This window comes from Xyrauchen texanus, chromosome 17, assembly GCF_025860055.1.
Source record: "Xyrauchen texanus isolate HMW12.3.18 chromosome 17, RBS_HiC_50CHRs, whole genome shotgun sequence".
NCBI classification, from domain to species: domain Eukaryota; kingdom Metazoa; phylum Chordata; class Actinopteri; order Cypriniformes; family Catostomidae; genus Xyrauchen; species Xyrauchen texanus.
Window position 1 is genome coordinate 26,673,474 of NC_068292.1, and position 19,887 is coordinate 26,693,360.

At 41.6% G+C, this 19,887-nt stretch overlaps 1 protein-coding gene across 1 annotated transcript; it reads left to right on the forward strand.

Annotated features, from left to right (window-relative positions):
• The first annotated feature begins 14,174 nt into the window (after positions 1–14,174).
• LOC127658117 (Golgi-associated plant pathogenesis-related protein 1-like) lies at positions 14,175–19,632 on the forward strand. The gene is made up of 5 exons (XM_052147221.1): positions 14,175–14,488; positions 15,360–15,468; positions 15,793–15,896; positions 16,950–17,027; positions 18,872–19,632. Exons 1-5 carry the CDS (start codon positions 14,476–14,478, stop codon positions 19,030–19,032), a joined length of 465 nt encoding a protein of 154 aa, XP_052003181.1. The 5' UTR covers positions 14,175–14,475; the 3' UTR covers positions 19,033–19,632.
• The last annotated feature ends 255 nt before the right edge of the window (positions 19,633–19,887 follow it).

Sequence of the window (19,887 nt, forward strand, 5' to 3'; positions counted from 1 at the left end):
ATGTTTCCCTTCTCAAGCCCGTGTTTTACAGCCCCATGTTCCCGCCCACTGCATCCCAGACACCCCCTCCACCACTCGATGTCGGAGGTCAGCCCGCATATACGGTCCGGGCCTTGTTAGACTCCAGACGTCGTGGTGGCCAGTTGCAGTACCTGGTAGACTGGGAGGGCTACGGACCTGAGGAATAGTCGTGGGTACAGTCGGGGGATGTCTTGGACCAAGCTCTCAAGCTTGATTACCATCGCCAGCATCCCGATCCTCCCGCACCACTTCCCAGAGGTCGCGCTCCTCGTAACCAAGCGCGGCCGTCCGGAGCCGTCCGTAGCAGAGGGGGAAGTACTGTAACGAACGCTAATCCCCAAGTTCACCCCGCCCCCTCTAGCTCTCACACTCGCTCCCAATCACCGGAATATTAGTTTCACCTGCACTGTTCTTTTCCCCTATTTATATCCCTGCCCTTTCTCCCCACAGTTGTTGGTTATTGTTTAGTTTACCCCTTCGCTTTGCCAGCTCTAGTGTTTCGCTAGCTTTCCCCTGTTTAAACTACTCTCTTGTTTGTTTGTTATATTCTGATCTCCCGGCTTTGACCTTACGCTTCCCTTTACTACGCTTCTTTGGATTTGCCCCTTTGTACTTTTGCCATTCTGCCAATAAAGCAGTTTTTCCCGACATTGTGACTATCTCTTCTTGTGCATGTGACACTAGGGAAATTAAGGTGCAACATTTAAAACACTGTGCATGTACTGGGAAGCAACCACATCAATGAGTTTATAATAAATACTGATACTTTACCTTATTTTAAAGAACAATGGGAGAAAAATTAACCCATAATAAGAATTTACATAAATTTGCCAATATACAACTTTGGGCCGACAAAACTTATAATCTCAAAAGGAATGGGGAAAAGAGAAAAGAACTTGGACCATGCCAAATCAAATAAATAAATAAATCAATGACCAATCTTACTAAAAGAAAATAAACACTCCTAATCTAACCCAACAATTAGACTTCACAAGTAACCCAAATCAAAAGAAAATCTTCAGCGCCAAAGCATCCTAAATAAACTACTCTAACTATAACCCCAAAATACAAGGGATGGCACACATCACTAACCTAGTGTTCTAACATGATTGAAACTTCAGTGTGGCACATGTATATAACGTGATATCTTACCTGTCCATTTTCTTTCCCGTTTAGTAACATCGGTTTTACAACCAGATGGCCAACAAACGGATAAAATAAACTCAAAGAGAGAGAAGAAAAATAAGTAACGAATGAGCCATCACACTAAGGGATCAAAGAACACAGACAACCATAAACGTTACCAATGATCAAAGTGGTACAGGGCAAACAACTACAACAGGTGCACAAGCATGAATCAAACAAAGAAAAATCTCGCTTTCCACACAGGTGCTCTATTTATACCTCATTGGTGGAGACACACAATGTCGTCAACCTGTGTCTCCACAGATGAACAAGCCAATTAAATACCACGCCAACCTGCTGAAAACGAAAGTGAAGAGCGAGAGACAGGGAGAGTGAAAAAAACCTCCAAAACACAAGTCACGCTTATCACGTGGGACGTAACAAGGGTCAATAACAATCAACAGATGGTTACTTCCTTCTATTTAAACATATACAGTACTGTGCAAAAGTTTTAGGCACATAAGATGTTTCACAAAATATTTGTCTTTAGTTATATCTTCAGCTTTAGTGTGTCAATAGGAAATATATATTTTAGACTCCAAAACATCCCTTTTGCAAATAAATTAGAAGAACAGTGAACCCTGCAACAGATGGCATAGCCCCCTCATTGTCCCCCACTGAACATAGTCAGTCTGGGATTACATGGAGACAGCCGAAATTGATGGCTATTTCGCCACAGTTCTTCCGAGAAACTTGGAACATCCTACCTGCCAACAACCAGATAAACTGTGTCCAGGTGTACCTAGGGGAATTGGTGCGGTTTTGAAGGCAAAGGTGGTCACACTGAATATTGATTTAGCTTTTTATATGTTTACTGGACTTTGTATATGACGTTAATTGATAAGTGGAAACTATTTATGGCATTATTTTTACAAACATCCTCACTATGCAACATTTTTCAGAAGTGCATACAACTTTTGCACTGTACATCATAAGCCAGTTGTCAATAGAGGTATTATGTAAGCATTTAACATGTTTGAATCATGTACATATGGTGGATGAGTCATTTTTGAGAACACCAAACTTCCATTCATACATGCAATGACAGCTCATTTTAATAGTCTAATCCTTGTATATTATGTCCACTAAAGTATAAAACATACATCAAGACAATAAATACTAGCCTTTATTCTCATGTTTTAGGTTTTTTTGATCAAAATGACAGACATCCTCATAAATACGATACAGAAAAACTGCCTTTATAAACACATTGTAAAAGTTGTTTCAGCAATTCATTTTTAAAGTCATTTTTTACACATGTTAATGAGGGACACAAAAGCCACCAATGTGCTTACTACATATAGTTAACACATCTTTTTTATTCTTAACACTTAAAATGTACCATTTGTTTCTTAAAATCAAAGATACAATTGCTAAAACATCATACTACCATTTAAACACTAGATACAGGTTAACACAAGTGTCAGAGTTAATTCAAATGATGAGACAAATACACAAATCCTAGACTAGAATCTTAACATCTGACAGTACCCACAGACTTACAAAAGAGTTCAGATCTGAGTCAAAGTAAGGGACGTATATCAAGTCCTCATTAAGGCCTCTGTGAAAAAGTATTAAAAGTATCCAGAATGCCTCTCTTTTAAGTAATTGCGTATCAACATCACCCCTCTCCAATGGAGAAATCCTATCTGCAAAGGGAATGTTGAAATTTAAAATGGATATTTCCTACTAATGGGTTTTTTGACAAATAGTTTTGTAAAAAAATATGACATGCCTAAGACTTTTGCACAGTACTGCATGTCGATTTAACTTTAAAATATGACATTTCATGGCTTTTAAAATCACACGTTAAACACGTTTATATATGTATAGTATATATAATAGAAGCTACAGTGTGAAATTCAATTCTTGTTTTCTTTGTGTATTTCAGTTAACCAACCTTACATTTTGCAAGTTAACTGCTGGCCCATTAGCAGTCTTTAGTTTAATTACGTCAGTCTTATATACAGAAAAAATTATATTTTCTTAAATGGGAAAAAACCTTAGTCTCGAAATGATATTCAATTGGGAGTATTATTATAATAATTTTATGTACATCAAGTTTTTGCTCTCAATTTAGGTTTAATTATGGATGTATGTTATGGCATCACACACACCAGATGATTTTATTTGCAAATATGTACCCTGAAAATTGTAAATGACTTTACTTACTGACGTGTACAGAACATACATCATACATAACATGAGAACAAAAAATGACTGAACCCTAATAGATGTAACATTATACTGTATAATTACATAAGATTTACACAACTTTATATAGCTCAAAGAGCTCCAACTACATTAACACCAAAAACATGATGTAACAAGTTAATTTATGACGGTTTATGAGGAAGCGGGAGCCGACTTTTCATTTTTGTTTTGACTTTTCTTTTATCTCCCCCGACTCTCATAGAACATAGAAACGGTTATTAGTCACAATTAATCTCAGGTGGATGTCCTTACCGCTTTCTCACTCCGATCGACCACGCCCTCACCTCCACACACTCTTTTTAATCAGGCATTACAAATGGCTACCCCCAAGGCCAGAATTTCTGACAAAATACACACACAAACACACACTTATAGGTAGTGCAAATACAAGCCAGCAATACATCTAGCTAACATTGACAGAGATATACAAAATCCAGATAAGCTGGTTTATAATTTGCAAACAATAAAAACATTGCAAACGTATCTGATCAACTTACAGTGTAGGCTCATCCAAGGCCGGATTTACCACCATGCTGATTGGGCCGGTGCCCGGAGGCCTCCGACCTGTAGGGGGCCTCCAAGACCCCACTAACTGTGAGGCCTCATCCTTTTTTTTTATTGTTTTTTTTATTTAAAATTAAATTAAAATAAAATTAATTAATGAGTGTGTGTTAACAATAATTTATTTGCACACAAAAAAGTATCATGATCAGTTTTTTTGGCTGTGTCTGATGATGACAATGAGTCAGGTTACCGCGGAAACTGTTGATAGCGGCAAGACCGGCGGTAGAAGATAGTGTGAAAAAAAGAGAATTGAGGACATCGAAAAAAACAAACATGGATAAAAAACGGTGGAGCAGTGGAGCCACGAAATGGAAAGCTAAAAGGGAGAAGGATAGCAGAGAGGATTTACAGTAATTAGGAGAAATATTCTAACCATCTCCACTTTTTTCAAAAGTCGGCTCGATGCAAATAAAGAGCCTGGAGGCACCTGCGGTAATGCTAGCGAAGAGGAGTTTAGCACAACTTCCAGCCTTGCTATTTCAGATGAACCTGAGCATCAGCACCAGCACAAAAAGACAGAGAACCACAGTCCGGCTGGAGTGACAGACACCTGTTCAAGTGTCCACCACCCCCCCACCACAGTCTCTGACTCCGCTTGAGACCGAAACCGAAGCAGGCGCTGAAGGCGGCAGAGACCCGTACCCAACCTAGTAGATCGTTGATCATCTGTTTCTTCGTGAAGGGGAGAGACAGTGAGAGAGAGAAAAAGAGGTGCTTAACAATCAGCTGTTTTTCTGAAGTCAGCTCTTTAGATAAAATTGTGGTCACTGTGGGAAGCTAGTTCGATTTTGACAGACTGTACAGACATGACTATAGTTATTCTTAGTTATGTTATTAGGCTGTATTTTCATATATTTTGATCCACAATTTTGTGCACAGGGGCCTCTGCTTTCCAAATCTGTGCCTGGGCTCATGGCTTGTCATTGTCAGTTTGCTGGTTCCTGTTGCATGTAATCACTGAATTTGGACTGCAGTACCCATTTTAAACGCTTTATGTCAATGTTACATATTGCTCCTATAAACTAATATGACAAAAGAAAATAGACCATGATGGAAATATTACAACTTAGGCTGTTAGATGTTTGCACAACCTCTATATGCATCCTTTGAAGCTGGTACTTGCGTGTCAATGGCAAAAATAAAAAGGCCAGAGTCTCTATTCATATATTATCCATACTAAATTATGACAAAATGTCAGGCCAAGGAGAGTTTGTAGTAAAAATGTGATCTTCCCCAACATTGCGCACCATTGTGAGTAAAGAAACAGATCAATACAGATCTAAACCAAAACCAGTCAAGCTACTGTACAGAGTTCCTCCTCCTCGCTTGTAAACAGCGCTGCTCTTCTGGCTGTGATGCACTTTCCTAAGTTCTCGCATGATTACGTCACACATGCGTACTGCTCCTGACCGGAAGCATGATTTAGAGTTAAAAAGTACTTAAATATTTATCTTTTTTTGCACCGCGTCATTTTAGAAGACATTAATTCAACAGCTGGTGTTGTATAGATGAGGTTTATACTGACTGTGAATTTTGAAGCTTCCAAAGAGAAATCTCAGTTCACTTGCATTTTAAGGGCCTACTGAGCTGAGATATTTTTCTGTTTTTCTTCAAATGTGTTCTGGCGATGAAAGTCATACACACCTGGGATATCATGAGGGTGAGTATTTTCATTTTTGGGTGAACTATTCCTAACTGATCTCGAGGCAGTTCAGCAATAACTTAGGACATGAAATCAGACTGATTCAAACAAGAGTTCAACAGAACAGAACATTCAAACAGAACAGTTCTGTGGTAGCCAAAGTCCAGTTCTGCGTGTTTATGAAACTGTGCATTACAAACAAGAGATTGTCTCGACTTCCTAAATCATGTGTGTGTGTGTGGATACCGTTATGGGGCCATGTGGTGGCGTTGTCAGGCCCCTTCTGAAACCCACAGGTGTAAGCTTTATGTGAACTTGTTTGATTCCAGTGTGCATGTATACCCTCACCCAGAAAATTATTATGTCTGGGATCATGTGTGTGTAATTTTCCACATTGAGCCAGGCTGGCAATTGCATGTGGACAAAGATAGACCGTTAGAGTGATGTCACGAACCCCGCTCCCTCGCTCCGCCCCCTCGAGCTTCCACGCTCGTTCCGCCCCCTCGAGCTTCCATGCTCGTTCCGCCCCCTCGAGCTTCCATGCTCGTTCCGCCCTCTCGAGCTTCCACGCTCGTTCCGCCCCCTCGAGCTCGCACGCTCGTTCCGCCCCCTCGAGCTCGCACGCTCGTTTTGGCCCCTCGAGCTCGCACGCTCGTTTTGCTCCCTCGAGCTCTCACGCTCGTTTTGCTCCCTCGAGATCTCCTGCTCGTTAGCAGGTCTCTCTCCTCGGGCTCACATGCACGCTCCTATGGCCAGAACATTATGACCACCTGCACTCATCTCAATCACCCCTTTATTCATTTCACCTGCACTCATCTCATCACCTTTCATTGTTTACACCTGCACCTTCCCCTATAAATACCACAGCACATCCGTTTCACGGGTGTTGTGGTATTGTATTTAGTTTCCCGTGTCTTTGCCCCCGCTAGTCTCGTCTAGTTTTGATCTCCTCTTGAACTCCTCTTGATTACCCCCTTAGCTTGCCAGCTCCTCGTTCCCCTAGTACCCCTGTCTACTCCCTTTGTTAGTTTACCCGCCTCTCGATCCTGTTTACCCCGGCTTTGACCCTCGCTCCCCTCGACTACTCTCCCGGATTTGCCCCCTTTACTCTCTTTGATTCCCCGGCTTTTGACCCTACGCTTCCCTCGACAACTCTTCACTGGATTTGCCCGTTTGTACTTTTGCCTGCTTTTATTGTTAACAATAAAAGCAGTTTTTGACTTACATTGTGACTGTCTCATCTTGTGTGTGTGTGTCCGGGTTACAGAATAACCAACCTCACCGAAGACAGTCACAATGCATCACGCGGAGAATTTGCGCAGCTCACTAGAGCGGATGTTTTCAGCGCACTCTGCCCCAGGATCTACCGGTGGGAGTCATGATCACGTGCTCACAGCCCAGGGCCAGCAGGTACGTGCGATTTTTGATTTGTCACCCTGCTTCACCTGTGTCTGCCCCTGAGCCCGTTTATGCTTCCCATGCATATTTGAGCGCCGTGAACTCTCCACCCCCGGAGAGGTTTTTTGGCTCTTCGGACGCTGACCAAGGGGTTTTGATGCGAGGCAGCGTTTGTGTAACTCATAACCCCGCCCTCGACATTAAGGAGCCAGCGGCCCGACTCTTGGGGTTGCGTCAGGGGAGTCAACCCTTGGAGGTTTTTGTTATGGATTTTTGTGCCCTGGCGTACCAGGTGAATTTTGATGAGGTGGCTCTGAAAGACATTTTTCAATGTGGACTGAATGAGCCAACCTCATCATTCATGCCAGGTGGTCGCTGCTCTCTCAACCTGGCTCAGTTTATTGACCTCGCCCTACTGTACGCTGGTTCCTCGTTTACTGTGGGGGAGGCAGAAACTGAACCAGCGTTCCATACCACGGCCCCCGTCTTGAAGCCTACCACGGCCCCCGTCGTGAAGCCTACCACGGCCCCCGTCTTGAAGCCTACCACGGCCCCCGTCTTGAAGCCTACCACGGCCCCCGTCTTGAAGCCTACCACGGCCCCCGTCTTGAAGCCTGACACGGCCCCAGTCCTGAGGCCTGTCACGGCCCCAGTCCCGAAGCCTGTCACGGCCCCCGTCCCGAAGCCTGACACGGCCCTAGCCCCGAAGCCTGACACGGCCCTAGCCCCGAAGCCTGTCACGGCCCCAGTCCCGAAGCCTGTCACGGCCCCTGTCCCGAAGCCTGACACGGCCCTAGCCCCGAAGCCTGACACGGCCCCAGTCCCGAAGCCTGTCACGGCCCCAGTCTCGAAGCCTGGCACGGCCAGCGAGTCAACGCCCATGCCTGCCACGGCCAGAGAGTCAGCGCCCATGCCCGCCACGGCCAACGAGCCAGCGCCCATGCCCGCCACGGCCAACGAGCCAGCGCCCATGCCCGCCACGGCCAACGAGCCAGCGCCTGTAGCCTCGTCCATCCCCATGGCCACGTCCCCTGTTGGCCGAGGACACAAGAGAAGGAAGAGGGCCCCTTCTCCCCAGTCTCGTCTTGTGCTCAAGACCGCAGAGGCGCCCTCAGAGTCTTCCACGGCTCTGCCGGGTTCTGCTCTGCCCCCAGGGTCTTCCACGGCTCTGCCGGGTTCTGCTCCGCCCCCAGAGTCTTCCACGGCTCTGCCGGGTTCTGCTCCGCCCCCAGAGTCTTCCACGGCTCTGCCGGGTTCTGCTCCGCCCCCAGAGTCTTCCACGGCTCTGCCGGGTTCTGCTTCACCCTCAGAGTCTTCCACGGCTCTGCCAGCCTCTGCTCGCCCTTCAGAGCCCTCACGGCCTCCGCCTCACGAGCCTCCCAAGGCTCCTCCTCCCAAGCCTCCCAGGGCTCCTCCTCTCGAGCCTCCCAGGGCTCCTCCTCTCGAGCCTCCTAGGGCTCCGTTTCTGGAGCCTCCCAGAGCTCTACCTCCCAAGCCCCCCCAGGGTTCTGCCTTTCAAGTCTCTCGAGCCTCCCAGAGCTCTACCCCTCGAGCCTCCCAGAGCTCCGCCTCTCAAGCCTCCCAGGGCTTCTCCTCTCGAGTCTTTCAGGGCTCCCCCTCCCAAGCCTCTCAGGGCTTCTCCTCCCGAGTCTTTCAGGGCTCCTCCTCCCCTCGAACCTCTCAGGGCTCCGTCCCTCGAGTCTTTCAAGGCTCCACCCCTCAAGCCTCTCACGGCTTCGTCTCTCGAGTCTCTCAGGGCTCCTCCTCCTCTCGAGCCTCTCAGGGCTCCGCCCCCAAGCCTCTTGAGCCCTCCAGGACTCTGCCACTAGAGCCTCCTTCGGCTCCACCTCCAGAGCCTTCCAGGCCTTCGCCCCTAAAGCCTCCTTCGGCTCCACCTCCAGAGCCTTCCAGGCCTCTGCCTCTAGAGCCTCCCACGGCGCCACCGTCATTGGCTCCACCTCCGGAGCCTTTCAGGCCTTCGCCCCTAAAGCCTCCTTCGGCTCCACCTCCAGAGCCTTCCAGAACCCCACCTCCAGAGCCGCCTACAGTGCCGCCTCTGACGGCACCGCCTTTCACGGCTCAGCCCGGACTTCCTGACCCTCTCCCTGTCCTGTGGCCTCTTCCCTGGCCTTGATACTGCCCATTGACCCCATGGACTGTCTCATTTCCCTCTATGCCCCTTGGACTGCCCTCAATTTTGTTTGTGTGTTTTGTGGGTTGTCTGTTCAGGGTTTTTTGTTTGTTGGGTTCGTCCAGCACCACTTCCTCGCAACCGAGCGCGGCCGTCAGGAGCCGTCCGTTTTAGAGGGGGGAGTAGTCACGAACCCCGCTCCTCGCCTCCGCCCCTCGAGCTTCCACGCTCGTTCCGCCCCCTCGAGCTTCCACGCTCGTTCCGCCCCCTCGAGCTCGCACGCTCGTTTTGCCCCCTCGAGCTCGCACGCTCGTTTTGCCCCCTCGAGCTCGCACGCTCGTTTTGCTCCCTCGAGATCTCCTGCTCGTTAGCAGGTCTCTGTCCTCGGGCTCACATGCACGCTCCTATGGCCAGAACATTATGACCAACTGCACTCGTCTCAATCACCCCTTTATTCGTTTCAGCTGCACTCGTCTCATCACCTTTCATTGTTTACACCTGCACCTTCCCCTATAAATACCACAGCACATCCGTTTCACGGGTGTTGGTTATTGTATTTAGTTTCCCGTGTCTTTGCCCCCGCTAGTCTTGTCTAGTTTTGATCTCCTCTTGAACTCCTCTTGATTACCCCCTTAGCTTGCCAGCTCCTCGTTCCCCTAGTACCCCTGTCTACTCCCTTTGTTAGTTTACCCGCCTCTCGATCCTGTTTACCCCGGCTTTGACCCTCGCTCCCCTCGACTACTCTCCCGGATTTGCCCCCTTTACTCTCTTTGATTCCCCGGCTTTTGACCCTACGCTTCCCTCGACAACTCTTCACTGGATTTGCCCGTTTGTACTTTTGCCTGCTTTTATTGTTAACAATAAAAGCAGTTTTTGACTTACATTGTGACTGTCTCATCTTGTGTGTGTGTGTCCGGGTTACAAGTGAGTGCATGTAAAATGGCTCCACCCTGTCTCCTGAGACCCCCGGAGACTCTACTAACTGATTTTATGGCCAGTATGGTCAAGGCTATAGGGCATAATCAATCTAATGATAATGCCAGCAAACTTGTGATTTATATACAATTACACCAATATTGGTAACCCAATAGCAATTTAGTATGTACTACAGCAAACCTTTATATATTTCTTTAAAACAGTATATAGGCATATTAACAATTGTAAATGCAAAGTAACAGTGTATTTAGCAGCAGTACAATGAAGATTTCAGAAAATCAATTCACAATTCACACATGAAAGAAGACATCAATGTGTATACTTGAAAACCATTGGCCAGAGAAACCACTGTACTGCATGCTATTGAAAATCAATATACAGGAAATACTTGAAAGCCAATAAATAAGCTTAGAAACCAATATACAGTATGAGTGATCATACCAATATATTCTAAATCAATACCATTACATATTTGCACAATTGTTTTATTTTTTGAACTGCATGCCATATATTTGTATCTAATTGTTGCCTACTGTGCATCTTCGTAATTCTTTGAAGAACAAACACCAGATAAAGATACAATGAGGACTCACAAACCTTTTACGTTTTAAAAGTGCATTTACTTGGATTTACATACAGATTGTTAGTCATTGTTGATTTATATCTGCCATGAGATGCTGTAGTGAGAATTATCTGATTACTATTGAATGCAATATGTAATTTTCGTTCAAACCTGTACTTTGACTGCACACCAGAGATCAGTGTTGGATAGTTGGTTTTATAGAGCTTTTCAGCCATGACATCAATGTGTAGGCAAACCCAGAAATCTATTTTGCCATGGGCTCCCTCTGGATTTCCCTATGGGGTTTTATAATGTGAATTTTAGATTGGAGTAAAATAAGCTCTGTTGTAAACATTACATGATGATACGTGTAAATTTTGTTCTACAACATAGGCCTATATTACACACTTTCATACCTCAGACATGAATTTGGAAGCCACCATGTGATTTAAAAAAAGTATACAATTCAATACAGGTTCCAAATTGTTTGAGGTATGAAAGTGTGTAATATACACTCACCTAAATTATTATTAGGAACACCATACTAATACTGTGTTTGACCCCCTTTCGCCTTCAGAACTGCCTTAATTCTACGTGGCATTGATTCAACAAGGTGCTGAAAGCATTCTTTAGAAATGTTGGCCCATATTGATAGGATAGCATCTTGCAGTTGATGGAGATTTGTGGGATGCACATCCAGGGCACAAAGCTCCCGTTCCACCACATCCCAAAGATGCTCTATTGGGTTGAGATCTGGTGACTGTGGGGGCCATTTTAGTACAGTGAACTCATTGTCATGTTCAAGAAACCAATTTGAAATGATTCGAGCTTTGTGACATGGTGCATTATCCTGCTGGAAGTAGCCATCAGAGGATGGGTACATGGTGGCCATAAAGGGATGGACATGGTCAGAAACAATGCTCAGGTAGGCCGTGGCATTTAAACGATGCCCAATTGGCACTAAGGGGCCTAAAGTGTGCCAAGAAAACATCCCCCACACCATTACACCACCACCACCAGCCTGCACAGTGGTAACAAGGCATGATGGATCCATGTTCTCATTCTGTTTACGCCAAATTCTGACTCTACCATCTGCATGTCTCAACAGAAATCGAGACTCATCAGACCAGGCAACATTTTTCCAGTCTTCAACTGTCTAATTTTGGTGAGCTCTTGCAAATTGTAGCCTCTTTTTCCTATTTGTAGTGGAGAGGAGTGGTACCCGGTGGGGTCTTCTGCTGTTGTAGCCCATCCGCCTCAAGGTTGTGCGTGTTGTGGCTTCACAAATGCTTTGCTGCATACCTCGGTTGTAACGAGTGGTTATTTCAGGCAAAGTTGCTCTTCTATCAGCTTGAATCAGTCGGCCCATTGTCCTCTGACCTCTAGCATCAACAAGACATTTTCGCCCACAGGACTGCCGCTTACTGGATGTTTTTCCCTTTTCACACCATTCTTTGTAAACCCTAGAAATGGTTGTGCGTGAAAATCCCAGTAACTGAGCAGATTGTGAAATACTCAAACCGGCCCGTCTGGCACCAACAACCATGCCATGCTCAAAATTGCTTAAATCACCTTTCTTTCCCATTCTGACATTCAGTTTGGAGTTCAGGAGATTGTCTTGACCAGGACCACACCCCTAAATGCATTGAAGCAACTGCCATGTGATTGGTTGATTAGATAATTGCATTAATGAGAAATTGAACAGGTGTTCCTAATAATCCTTTAGGTGAGTGTATATTGTAGAACAAAACGTCCACATATCATCAAGTAATGTTTACCAAAGATCTTGTTTTTAATCATAAATCTAAAAATCCTATTATAAAACCCCATAGAAAAATCCAGATGGAACCCATGGTGAATTATCTTCTGGGTTTGTAGATTACAAACTGAACAGCTCTATTGCTTTGTCTAATAAGTGATCGCAATGCCATCTACTTATTTACATCTTGACCAAAACAAAGCATTATATTATCTGAACTGATATTATGGGTTTTAAGTTTGTTGCAAAAATGCAATTTTCTGCTATGTCTTATAGGAAAAGTTCACCCAAAAATGAAAATGCTCTCATTCACTTACCCTGATGCCATCCAGATGTGTATGACTGTCTTTCTTCAGCAGAATGCAAATTAAGATTTATGAAACATTTTGAAGATCTGTAGGTCCTTATAATGCAAGTAAACAGGTTCAAAAGCATATCTAGGCAGCATAAAACTAATCCACTCCAGTTGATCAATTAATGTCTTCTGAAGCAAATCGATAGGTTGTTGTACCAAACAAATCAATAATTAAAACTTTTAACTTTAAAAATGTCTTCCTGCCAGCATTCGACGCTTTAGTGTCGTAAGAGCTATGGCACGTTCACGCCAGAAGTCGGAAGTGCACACTTTGTATACAAAAGAGGAGCGAATGTCATGCGAGAGTTAGTTCATTTAAACAGAAATACAGAGCTGGGAGGAAGCAACGCTTTAAAGTTAAAAACAATTTATTTATCAATTAGTTTCTCACACCAATCTATTGATTTGCTAAAGAAGATATTAATTGATCAACTGGAGTTGTGTGGATTACTTTTATGCTGCCTAAATGTGACATTTGGACCATCAAAAAGCTAGCATTTACTTGCATTATAAGTACCTATAGAGCTTCAACATTTTTCTAAAAATCTTAATTTGTGTTCTGCTGAAGAAAGGCAGTCATACACATCTGGGATGGCATCAGGTTAAGTGATTAATGAGAGTCATTTAATTTTTGGTTGAACTATTCCTTTAAATCAAATTTGTACACTGTTGCACAGAAATGTCTGTTTTCAAACCTATAGTGTAGTTTTGAATCTGATGGTCTTGTTTGATTTGATCAAGTAACCAAATACATATATGTGCCGATGCTGTATGTGTTTAGCCTTTGTTTTCACAACACCCATTTAAGGAAATAAAACAAGTTAATTAAATAATTGCTGAGCTGAAGTTTCATTCAACCCCTAGTGACTACAAAGCAGAAGTTTTTATCTGGTACATAGATTCACACATCCACACCCACATGTATTTTGGCACAATGTCTGGACTTTTAATAACATAAATAGAATAAAAATGAAGTTACATTGCAGGATTTCATCTAGTTAGTGACATACCCTCTATGGATAATGGCTGTCATAACTGATAAGAAGTCAAAACATTTGTGCTAGACTTTTATTTTTTTATACATGCTAACAGCCAGATTCCACCCCCCCTTCTCTCGTTCCCTTTTTCCTCAGGAAAAAAAAAAGAAAAAGGTGATGAACTATAACATACCAACTTTAAACAGCTAGAGCTTAACTTTTAAATTCTAACAACCAGCCTAGTTCTGAGATATAATTGGATGAGTAGCCATCTGACAAACAAACAGTTTTCTTTCAAGTGTACATGCTTGTGCAATGTGCATTCTCTGGGTTTGGACTTGTTTTAGCTCAATGTCTCCAGCTGGAAACAGCAATGCCAACACCCATATATGGCCACATGGTTTATAAAGATGATGTCATCACCATAGTCCTGAGCAGAGAATCCCCTCTGCCCTTGTACACAGATGCAAGAGAAAGAAAGTTAAGTGAGGAGGAAAGAGAAAGAAAAAGAAGATACAACCCTTTTTTAAATGCTGTAAAAGGAGGCATTTGAAGTATGTTTTTAAAACGTTTAGAAATAAACATCAAGTGCATCCATTGCAGTGGGTGAAAAATTTGATTGCAGACCAAATAGAAAGAAAGAGAAAGGGGTGGAGAAAGAAGAATTGTTACAGCTGCCTGGAACTGTGACAGTACATACAAGCAAAAACACAACTAAGGGTACTTTTACCATGGGAAAGTCAGGTAAGTGTGCAATTCTTGTCTTTGCATCTGTGATATTATGGAATTAATATCTCAATTGTCTTTCACTGCCATCCTCTGAATGATGTTTTGTGAGCACAGTTTGTGTATATGCCAAATTGACCACGCTGTATGTGTGCTTGTTGTTGTGTGTGCCAGGGATTGTTAGTCACTCAGTCTTTTCTTTGTTTAAAAGAATGGCATCATGCTGTTGGATTATACCTCGGCAATAGTCACAAGCACATTTGTTTGGTAATATTCAGAGCTAACATTGCTTTCAATCAATTTGTACACTTGAATGTTCAAGCCCTATATAGCTTCACTCAAAATAGACTAACATGCTTAAATTAAACTTCAGTAAAATGATACATAGCAACTTTACTTGAGCTTAGAAAGGATGGCTGTGCCAATGCAAGCCAGAAAGGCTGCAGACATACCTGTACATAGATATGGCTTGGTGATCTTGCTGAAAGGAATAGTTCGCCCAAAAATGAAAATTGTCTCATCGTTTACTCCAGATTTGAGACTTTTCATTTTTGGGTGAACTATTATTTTAAGATATGTGTATATTGAGGATACAGGCAGTAAAGAAGAAAGTCATATGGGTTTGAGTAAATTATAAAATGTTCATTTCTTGGTTGAACTACCCCTTATAACACAGTGTGTGGCTTTTTAGTTTACTTAACCCAACCCCCCTCCCGCCACACAGTTAAATTTGTTTATTCTCAATCCAAACCCCCACCCGCCCCACAGTCGTACTAGCGTAAAATGAATACACTTATGACTCACATTCTTAGAAAGGATGTTATAGCTGTACATCTGTGTTTGCTTTATTTACACTAAGAGAAATTGTCCTGCTTTCTGATCATTGCAGCCTCCAGGCTTTTTTGTGAGGAGGTGCTGAAGACTCATAATGATTACAGGAAAAAGCATCAAGCCCCATCTTTAAAACTCAGCAATAAACTGAGTCGTGAGGCAGCCCGGTGAGACCTCTTAAGAGACCTCTCCAATATATGTTTGTTCTGCTCTTTGCTATTTAAAGGGATAGTTCATGGAAAATGTTAAATTCTGTAGTAATTATTTTCTTTCTCCTGTGGAGCTCAAAAGTCATCCAGGTTCAGAACAACATGAGGATTTTCACCTTGGGGTGATCTATCCCTTTAAATCCACCTTGTTTCATTTCCATGGGCTTCTTAGTCATGTTACTCCTGTTAAATGCTATTCAATTAAGCTTTCACCAAAGATTTATCCGGTTATGTTCTCAGCTTTAAAAGTTTTGTTTGTGTTCACATGCATGTGTCTTGTAGATATGCAGAGAGCCTTGCTAGCACACGGATTCTGAAGCACAGCGTTGAGTCTAGCAGAGGAAATTGTGGAGAAAATTTAGCTTGGGCATCTTATGATCAAACAGGTATGAACCCATGTCTAATGTGTCCACTTCATGTTTCCCGGCACCTCTCACAGAGAATGGCACAGTGTGTCTTAGGTCAAGCTTTATTTCTGCATGCAAACCTTTGATAACCTTTGATCGCCCTGTAGACAGGAGCTGTACTTTAATTTATGACAAAAAGAGACTTGCCTTGTTTATTCAGGTTCATTGATGGAAGGCTTGTGTGGGCTGCTGGTTTTAGGAGTTTGAGTGAGATATTTCACACCAGGTTTTTATATTCAGGCTATAATATAGCAAAGGTGTTGAAAAGTAATTGGTAGTCTCTTCTCTTCTCAACAGCTGGGACTCATTATGCATTGACTAACTTATGTTCGGCCTAATGTTGATTACTAAGTGGAATGGAATGTCTGACCACTCTAGGGTGATTTGCACTGTCAATAAATGTATAGCAGTCTGGGTCATATAAAGTTACATGAATATTCTAGGTTCAATACAAATCGACTACCGGTACATTTGTGGCATAATGTTGATTGCCACAAACATTATTTTCAACTCATCCCTCCTTTAATAATAAAATAAATTAAAAAGCAAATGTCTGGGTTGCAGACAATGGAAGCGAATGGGGCCAATCTGTAAATGTTAAAATACTCACTGTTTCAAAGTTTAGGCAAAAGACAAACAATTTGTGTTTTAACATGATTTTATTGTGATTAAAATCACTTGCTAACATTTTTTGTGTAAAGTTATTTTCAATTGCAGTGACAACATTGTCAACAAACCCTAAAACGACTACATAAATGCCAATTTAAACTACTTTAAGCTTTTATACAATTATAAGCTTCACATTTCTGCCTTGCTCCCCATTCATTTTCATTGTAAGTGCCTCACTGCATCCTTGATTTTTGCTTTTTTCAAAGAAAAGGAGGGATGAGTCAAAATAGCTTTTTGTGGTATTCAACTTTACACAACAAAAGCTGTCATTTGAGCTTAACTTGTCTTGAACCCAGAATGTTATTTTAAGCTTAATAGAAAAGTTAAAGATATCTGTATATGTTTGTGTGCATGTGCCAACAGGTAAAGACGTGTCAGATCGCTGGTATAATGAAGTTAACCAGTACAACTTTAACCAGCCAGGATTCTCCTCTGTCACGGGTAAGAATATTTACAGTAAACGACATTAAATACATACAAAAGATTACAGTGCAAAAGGAGGTGATCGTTATTTCCTCATTTATTTCTACTCCCATGTCTTTGATTTTGAAGACTCTATTTTGCCTCAGAGAGTGTAATGCTGTTATCTGGATAAAGCAAGTGATCTTTTAAAATATATACATTTTAATAATTTTTTCTTATCTGGAAGGATTTAAAGGGATTGTTCACACAAAAATGAAAATTCTCTCAATTTACTCTGGCCATCACAGAATTGTACGTAATCCTTAAGACTTCATTGGTTAAATCCACATCTTCAGAAGTAATATGATAGATGTGGGTGAGAAACAGATACATATTTCAGTCAATGTTTTACTATAAATCTCCACTTTCTCTTTCACTTCCAAATTCTATTTTATTTAATTTTTTTTGTCGATTCACATTCTTTGTCAGTGTTTTAGGTAGGTTACTCCAAATAAGTAATAAATGACTAATTAGATTAGTATTAGATTACTGTACTAATTATTCCGTCCGAAAATTAAATTAAATGACTCATTACTGTTCTAAAACACATATCAACTTTGACCAGATGCACAATAAAATATAGACATAAAATTATTATTTTAATTCTTTCAAATAGAATAATAAATTATTCTTGAACTGTTCTTAAACTGTGCCTAAATGGTTAATAAAATATAGACATAAAATTATTATTTTAATTCTTTCAAATAAATTCTATAACATCAAATAAATTATTCTTGAACTGTTCTTAAACTGTGCCTAAATGGTTAATAAAATTTAAAAAATGCGTTGACAATGAACAATGATATCATTAGAAGTTAAATTTCGATTTCCAATACAATATTGTTTTATATATAATTTTTGAAAGTCTATACAGTAATGCAAATACATCATAAGTAACTGTAATTAAATTACAAAAAAATGAAGAGTAATCCCTTAATTTTCATGGAAAAATACATTTAATTACAGTAATGCTTTACTTTCTAACGTGCTACACCCAGCACTGTTCTTCGTGCATATCGCCACCTACTGGTCAGGGCTGGTCAAAGGTGGAGCTTTATTGGAATAAAAAGGTCTTAAATATTGATCTGTTTCTCACCCACACCTATTATATCACTTCTGAATACATCGATTTTTACCACTGGTGTCATATGGATTCATTTTGTGCTGGCTTTATGTGACTTTTGTAGATTCAAAGTTCTGGTCACCATTCACTTGCATTGTATGGACCTACAGAGCTGATTCTTCTTAAAATCTTTGTGTTCTGTAGAAGACACATCTGAGATAGCATGTGGGTGACTAAATGATTAGAGAATTTTACTTTTTGGGTGAACTATCCCTTTAAGTTCTGAGAAATAACTCATTTTTATCAGAATGAGTCATTCTAAGCCCTCCCACTAACAGGAAGTTCCCTATAAATTCAGCTGTCAGAAGACTCTTTTACCACTTATAACTGTATAACATTCCCTCAGCTTACATTTATTTCACATCACCTCACTGGTGATTAATCAACTTCAGACTGCACCACAAGAGGCAGAACATATTTGAAAGATGATACAGTAAGAGTAACCAATCTAAAAAAAAAAAAAAAAAGACTCTTTGTACTGCCTCTAAACCTGTAAGATGAGGGAAGGAAACCTCTTCAGGAAAACCAGAATCTCTAACTCCACTCAAATGTTTCCAAACAGCCTTGCAGGTTATACATATTTAACTCAGTACTGACATAATCATCATGCAAGACAAACTCTTCATAAAAGCAACACAGACATCCTTATCCTTGCAAAAAATGCACATGAATTTATGTAAGAATCGTCTTTATGTTCTAGGTCATTTCACTGCAATGGTGTGGAAAAGCTCAAAGAAAATTGGTGTGGGTAAGGCTGTGGCCTCAGATGGTTCTACCTTTGTAGTGGCACGATATTTCCCTGCAGGCAACATCACCAATCAGGGCCACTTCCAGGCCAATGTCCTTAACCCTAAAAGCTGATCCAAATGTAACTTGGCACAATGAGAACAAGGGTATAGAGGGAAACTGAAAGCACTGAGGACGAAACACTATCCAACACGATGACTGCACAGTGCAGGCTTTGGTTGGCTTGAATGCACATTACTTGAATAAAGTAATTTAATATTATTCAAGGCATTTATTAACTTTAATTCTATGGGAGCTAACGTTAAACTCAATGCTGCAAGATGAACGGTTAACTGTTCAATGAAAGTACATTTTCTTAGTTTTAAGACCTAAGGTGAAACCAGTCCAGGATTAAAACTTATAAAATTGGTTAACTTCAAGTTGGTGCCAGATATCAATGGGAAAAAGGGGTGTCACAATAGAAGTATTTAAAATAATTCTATGAATGACATGGTAACATGTCTAACTACATACAGTACCTCTAACCTACTTAATCTGTTGTCAGTGTTTCTTTGGGAGACATGTTTATTCAGATTTTTAAAAGAATACTGAATTTTAGTAATGTTCACAACTTCATGCCATAGCCTGATAATTTTTAAGTGCCAAGTATGAGTTTTTTTTGTAATCCTTCTTGTATTGATGTATTAATGTTATGAATTAAAATCACAAGTGTTCAAATGGTCTAGAACATGTCATGTTTTCATTTAAAGTGGTTAAAATATTAATTTTAATCTGTACAAGATGGATCCACTAACAGTCGAGCTACAACTGAACCATAATTTGTTTGCATAAATCTGACTCCTACACAAGTACAAGCAGGTTCTCTATGTAAACCCCTTTCTAAAATCAATTTCAATTTAATTATACTGCCATCTGCTGGGTGCATAATTCTACTCTTGTGCCTGCCAGATCAAATATACTGTATTTATG

Excerpts from the sequence above, each read along its gene's own strand:
- LOC127658117 (XM_052147221.1), top strand. Across the intron at positions 15,469-15,792 it reads CTGAGTCGTGAGGCAGCCCG|ATATGCAGAGAGCCTTGCTA; the intron begins GTGAGACCTCTT and ends TGTGTCTTGTAG. Across the intron at positions 17,028-18,871 it reads AGGATTCTCCTCTGTCACGG|GTCATTTCACTGCAATGGTG; the intron begins GTAAGAATATTT and ends TTTATGTTCTAG.